Here is a 6,916-nt window from a genome sequence, read left to right on the forward strand (position 1 = left end):
AGTCAATGACTGCACTCTGCTGGGTTTATTAACACCAGCTCGGAAAGTGAGAGGGTGCTCTGGCTTTAGCAAGGGGTCTGTATAATTGTTCCAAGTACTTCAAATCCAGGAATCAACCTTCAGAGCCTTTTCTCGGTGTATGACATTCATCCTGGTGACACTCACGTAGCACGCTGCTGAAGGACAGCTGGGGCACATCTATATTTGTTCCATTGCTCATTGCTGGCATGGCCCTATCTGAGCAAAGAGGCGGTCTAGGGTTACGGTAATAAGTCTTCCAACTGCAGTCATAGGAAAGTGGCAGGGAATTACTTTCATGTGAATTGATTTTTACTAGGGGAAGTAAATGTGAAGTTTGATGCCATCTGAGCTATCAGAAGAATTTATGACGTCTTAAGATAGAAGGCAAGTTTTTAGGTAGTAACATTCTTTGTTATATATTTTTGATAATTGATGGTCACGGACTAGAACATTCTTCACTGTAATTGTATCTGTGCTTGTAAACTGAGCAAACACTGAGCAATCATCTGAAAGTCTTATTTAGGCAGCAGGGTTCCAGACAAGCTTAATTGTGCTCATTTTAATTTATGTAATTTAATTTCATTTTGGTAGGAAAAATACTTGTTAATTCACTTTTCTAGTTAGTAGTAGCTTCTAAAGCAAGCCTTATTGATATAATTATGGGGAAAAAAGTCTTTGCCGGAGCCAGACAACATTTTCTGGTATGTGTCAAGACCTTTTCTCTGTTTAATTTGTTAGAATTTGCATGATTTATTTTATTGCCTTTAGCATAAATAGTATTTCTGCCTAACTTCAGTGTTTTTGTCTATAGAAAGACATTGCTAGCTGTAGAATCTACATCCATGTCTGCACTGCCAGAAGAAAAATGGTGACCTGTGTGTGTTTTCTTGCAGATGTGGTAGGCTGGACTGTTTTCAGTCATTGATATAAAACTGGAGAATTGGAAGTTTCTTAGTATTTTTCACCAGTTCAAGAAGTTGTGTTCTAATAAGTCACCGACTGTGTTGATTTTGTTAGCTAAGTAATCCTTAGGGATATCAGTAAAATATTGGTGAAATAAATTTGAGGTGATAGCAAGTACTTGATACTACAAAGACCGTAAAAAGTAGCTTGAAAGCAAAGCTTATGTGAAAGCTTTCTGCAGAAGCTCTGATAACCTTGATGTCTGACTGACTTTTTGGCTTTTTTGTGTGAGAAAGTGGTTTTAAAGCTTTCATATGCTTCACTGAGCTAGTACTAGGTGTAAATACAGGCTTATTAATATTCAGCTGAAATCTTTCCATTAACTTTTTTGATTGTAATAGAAAACTGCTGAGAAAATTGACCTGAGTAGTTTTATAGCCATGATTTTGTTAGTGCTGGTGAACAGTGGAGGGCTGCAAGGACATTGCAGCTCTCTGACAGAGACCACATGGTCTCTCTGTACTAACCTTATTTCATGTGCTGTTGTTAATAATTGGGGAGTCAGCATTAAAATTGCCTTTGCATCTTTAATGTTGTCCCATGTGCATCTGCTTTATCATACAGCTTTGCATTTTGCATCCACATGCTCTTTTCATATCTCCCACATTGCACAGAATGGACAAAGTGTGCAAGCTCCAGGTCGGAGTGGACTTCGTTCAATTCAGGGATCAATGACCTGCCTTGCTTCCTAGTTACTGTATGCTTTATCATGGAGATCATCATCAATCATTTTTCTGAGCTTCATTTATATTAAAATATGTATTTTCACAGCACCTGAAAACCCCCAAAGGGCAGTATTTCCCCCTGTTTTATAAAAAGAACTGGAGACATGGACTGAGAATAAAGTTAAAAGAAACCTCAATTTTCAGGATCAAGAATGGCAACCTGAAAAATCCAGAACACGATATTTTGGGGCATTTACTAGTGTGTTATGTGGCATCAGTGGTGACAAAAGAGGGCATCCTACAGTATGCCTGACTGACAGTTCAGAAAGCTCACAGCAGCTGAAGGGTGAGCAGACTTCAAATCAGGCCATCTCCAGTTGCACAGAACAGCACAGTCGCAGTGTTGAGCTGAGGACAGGATTACTCCACAGTTTGGAAATCAGACATCAGGGTCACAGGTGAGCCACTCAGTTAACATAGGATGCACACCAGAGACAGTGCTCTGCCATGCTTTGCATGGAGGTGAGAAAAAACAAGCTTCCCATGGCTTCACTTCAGAAGTTTCACTTAGGAAGTGAAGCTACCGGCTTTGGTCTCTCCCATGCCTACCTCCTACCTCCAGCAGTCCTCAGCCAAACCTATTCCATCTATGTATTTTTAAGCAAGGAGAACTCGTGTTTGACATCTAAGCATGTAGCTAAGGATTTTTTTTCCTTTTACAGGATTGAGACTTGTCATCTCAAAAAGCCTCACTGAAGATACCAATGTCATCCAGATCTGGCAGCACAAAAGAGTATGAAACTAGTGACCAGTCGCCCAGTCGTTCGGCTTCCCCACCAGTTCCAGAGTCTAGTGAGACTGAGGCTGAAGGCTTGATATTTTATCACATGGATCTTTATGGATCAAGGGAAAGGTTTGATATCTTTCCTGAAGAGCCATTTGGTCAAAGAGAGAGATCTCTGGGAGATACCAGAAGGGAATCTGCATTGAGTAGCAAAAAATTTCAGTGCCCACAGGAAGCTGGATATGACTTGGAAAAGGAGGTTGCAGAGTTGGCTAAGATGTATGGACTTGATGAGGATAGAGAAAAAGAGCTTGAGCTTCTTGGAGGACATCTGGAGGTGGTGGAGGGCAGATGGCCACCTGCTTGCACAGAAAAAGTAGGATCACAAGGCTCTGTATATAATGCATCAAAAAGCAGCTCTCCAGTGAAAGATCAAAGTCAAAGCACAAAGCAACAGGGACTTCCTGGCAAGGCTTCTCAAAATGAACATCAGAGCAAAGCCAGAGCAGAGGATGAGGCTGAGAGCCACACGTGGTCCAGAGAGGGCCTTAGCAGCAGCGGCATATCAGATGCGTGGAGCAGTCAGGCTGTCAGTGAGGAGGAGGAAGCAGCAGATGTTTTTTGCTCTACCTGCAAGATGCCAATCCGAGCTTTTGACAAACTGTTTGGTGAGCACAAGGATCACGAAGTGGCTCAGCTCCCCAGTGCCGTGGAAAGCGAAAAGGTAAGAGTAATAAAAGTGTACTATGGTGCCTCTAAAACAGTGTTCAGACATAATAAGAATCACACTGGGTGTTTTGGTAGGAGGAGATTCATAAAAACATATGCAAGTTGGAAGAGCAGATTGCTCAGATGGAAAACTTTGCCAGTCACTTGGAGGAAATCTTCATCACTGTTGAGGTAAGGCATTTTTTCTTGGGCTAACTTTGTGGTACTAGGGTTAGAACAGTTTTGACAGTCATAGTGTTCAGTTGGTAATGAGGTGAGTAATTATGGTAACAGAGCACAGAGTTACTTGGCGTTTGCCTAGACTGAGGTACTCAAAAAAATTAATCCTAAAGAATTTTTTAAGTTGGCTAGTAAAACCACATTAAGCATTTGCATAGACACTTGCAGTCAGAAATAACATGACCCCCACTCAGGTTATCTTGGTTTTAAATGGCCAAGGACCTGTGATCTAACTATTCCATCCAGAGTGTACCCCTTGTGCTCACTTGGTTTCATTTACAGAAGTGCCAGATACAGGCAAACCCTTGGACCAGCTGCACTGAGCTACAGCATCTCAAGGGTTGTGCTCCTGCTTGGCTGATGTCAGTTTGGCCCTGGGAGGGTGCCCAGCTGGCAGCAAGTCAAACTGAAGCAGTAATTCAAGGCACCTACTGTCTTTTCTCTGCTGCATGTGGCACAGAAGGACATAGGTGTCTGAGCAGCGGGCAGCTGCTGTCAATAAAGACTTGCCTGCTCCTTAAATCTTCCTAATGCTTTCTCTAGCAGTGAGTGAGGATACCAGCATTAGCTGCTCAGCTCCCACAGTGTGAATCCATGGATCCCACTGGGTTGCTATGGTTTCTCTCATGGAAGGATGTGCTTGACTGAGTTGGTGGAAACACTTGTGAGATTATGACCAGGATATATCCCTAGTTGTGCTCCCTGGTCTTAGGTTGGAGACAGTTGCCTTGCATCATTGTTTTTATTATAATTTCTGATGCTGTTATGTCTGGAACCAAATCCAACACTCTCTTGTGCCTCAGTAGTGGTGAATGATTAGAATAAACCCCTAAAAATGCAAATTAGTGAAATTACAGCTTCTGTGTACTGGCATTGCCTCCCTGGCAAGAAGAATTTTAGGCAGACCTGCGTAAGATTTTTCTCTGGCTGACCTGTGGATCAGGCCTGACACCAAGGAACAAACCCCCAAATGCCTTGCAGGAAAACTTTGGGAGGCAAGAGCAGAACTTCGAGGTGCATTACAACGATGCAGTGCAAGTGCTTGCTCAGAAGTACAAAGAACAGTTGGAAGCACTGGGGGAAGAGAAGAGACAGAAGCTGGAAGCTTTATATGGGCAGCTGGTCAGTTGTGGGGAACATCTTGACAGCTGCAAGGAGTTGACAGACGCAACCCAGGAGCTTTACCTGGAAAATGACAAAGCCGATTTTATGAAGGTAAAGAGTTTTAACTGGCAAGGCCCTTTCTAAATTGCTCTTTGCTGCTTGCAAGTAGTCCCTAGCTGGGAAGTCCCAAATGGTTTTATTGCTAGAGAGCATTTGGGGTGCTCAGTCCATGGTGCTGTCACTGCTCCAGGTGCTTGGTATGGTGGCATTGATTTATTGGGGCAACACAATGGGGCCAAAATGCAGAAGCAGCAGCAGAAGTTTGTAACTTGGATGCTCAATGATTTGTGAGTCTCACTGGGGTTTAGAGAGAAGATACCTCCCTAAAAGGCTTGTCTCCAGAAACTGGACGCACTTAGTGTTCATTGCCTCATGCAGGCTCAGCACACTTGCTCTATTCTGGGCTCACAGCAGGCAGGCTGATGCAACCACTATGGAAGATGTTTCTTTTTCTTGCTCATTTTGTTGGAAAGTTCACCTGAACAGGAGGCTCCAAACTAAATACATCAGGAGCTCCTGCAAAGTGATGGATGAATCCCACTTTTGAGGAGGTGTCAAGAAGTTATTTTTCTTTAGCAAGTAGAAAAATAATTGGAAAAAAAATGAGAATTTTCACTTCTGATGAGTGATTGCTCTAATGTGAGCTGTTCTGTGACTCAGGTGGGAGGGAACATTTCTATAGCACAAACACAGTAACTTCTGAACTGGACAGCAAACAGATCTAACACCTCCCGTCTGCTCCAGTGGATCAGCTTGCTGTGTCACTCCAACCTGCTGAGTTCTTTGCATGAGCTGACTTTTCCCATTCCTTTGCATCTCTGGAATAACTTTATTTTCTCCTAAGCTCTTAAACAGTTTTATATCACCCCTAGGAACCATTATTCACCAAGAAGTGAATAGCTCTTGGTCATGAGCTCTCAGCTGCCTAGGTTTCTCCAGGGACAGTACATCTGCCTTCCAGTAACATGAACTGCTTGGACTCCCTCCAATGCAGATGATTTCGCTAAGTTCTTTTCCCTAGCTATTGGTTTTTGTTTGTGAAGTATCTGTTGGCACTTTGGACACTTGAAGAAGAACAGAGTCTAGAGTCTAGATGGGTAGACAGACACTGGTCACTGCCTGATTCTGCATGTTATCTTACTGTAAATTCAGCCAAGATCTGTTCATTTGAATGGAGAGTGAGGCACGTCTTTGTTCTTGGAGCTGGGTGAGAGCCAGTTAGCTCACTCTAAGCTAACAGGCATTAGGGCACGCTAAGCATTTGGAACCATTCATGTAATACAGATCAACAGCATGAAGTAGACTAATGCAAGAAATTTATCTTTTCTGTCTTTAACACTCTCTTTCTTTTTTTGTACAGGCAGCAGTAACCATGGTTGACAGGTAGTATCACAGTATCACTGGGATTTTGTGTCACATTTCTTCCGGCTAATTGGACCTGTTATTGGAGACACTTGCATGTTTTAGACTCTATTCAGGCACATAAGTGTTATCTAAGCTACTAGAGTTATTGAAATCTTTAGTATTTCTGGTTTAAACTGCAGCAGGAAAAGTTGCTCTAACAAGTTTAACACTCAAAACTAGGTTTGAGACAATTTAAAAAACCCAAAAGGAGAGTTAGAGCATGAATAAATGACTGTTTTCAGCTTAGTCATAAGGAGCTAATTTCAGTGACTGAGAAACAGGATTGCTAAAGATCTTGAAAGAAATGCTCTGGATATAAGTCTGCCTAAAACTGAGCTGCCTAAATAGATTAGTAACAGGTTTATTTATGCATTAATATAGAGGGGTAGAAAGTCAAGCTGTGGGAGCTCAAAACAGATACTGAAAGATCTTGGAGCAGTTGGAAGAAATTTTAAGGCACACTAAATCAATTACAAAAAATATACATTTAAATTGACTGTCATTTTTTATGAAAACACAGAGAAAAGATACCCCTTTGTTTCAAATTTACAACACCTAGAACCATGAGGTCCTGAATTAGTAAGTGTAACAAATTCAAAATTATACAAATCATGGAGTGAATAGCTTGCTTCCCACAGAGGGGTGCTGGGGAAATCTCGCTCACCTGCTTAGTCGGAGCGCAGTGTGCAGCAGCCAGGTCGCTGCATGACTGGGGCACACAAAGCGTGGTCCCTCAGTCCCATCAGCATCCAGCTCTGTTTGGCATCTTGGAGCGCTGATCTGATGCATGGCCGTGTATCTCCCACCAAAGGGCTTGGGGAGGCTGAGCTTTGTACAGCTATGAAAACATTATTTTAAGGAAATAGCTGTTATTTTAGAGTTTGTTGTTCTTTTCCTCTTACCAATGGGTATCATAGAAAGGTATCTCCAACACTATAGTACTTCCAATTAGACACATTTTTCCCTA

General features: G+C 42.2%; 1 protein-coding gene across 1 annotated transcript in view; it reads left to right on the top strand.

Moving 5' to 3' along the window:
• Window positions 1-544: 544 nt before the first annotated feature.
• The window catches only part of FSD2 (fibronectin type III and SPRY domain containing 2), a gene marked incomplete at its 3' end in the record, with an annotated part of 13,596 nt that continues 7,224 nt past the window's right edge, over window positions 545-6,916 (top strand). The window contains exons 1-6 of the mRNA XM_010290632.1: window positions 545-722; window positions 2,372-3,157; window positions 3,238-3,333; window positions 4,363-4,603; window positions 5,491-5,505; window positions 6,809-6,828. Of these exons, the coding sequence (XP_010288934.1) occupies window positions 2,414-3,157; window positions 3,238-3,333; window positions 4,363-4,603; window positions 5,491-5,505; window positions 6,809-6,828 (1,116 nt within the window). The remainder of the gene's footprint in view (window positions 723-2,371; window positions 3,158-3,237; window positions 3,334-4,362; window positions 4,604-5,490; window positions 5,506-6,808; window positions 6,829-6,916) is intronic.

The sequence above is a fragment of the Phaethon lepturus genome, unplaced genomic scaffold, assembly GCF_000687285.1.
Source record: "Phaethon lepturus isolate BGI_N335 unplaced genomic scaffold, ASM68728v1 scaffold52327, whole genome shotgun sequence".
NCBI lineage: Eukaryota > Metazoa > Chordata > Aves > Phaethontiformes > Phaethontidae > Phaethon > Phaethon lepturus.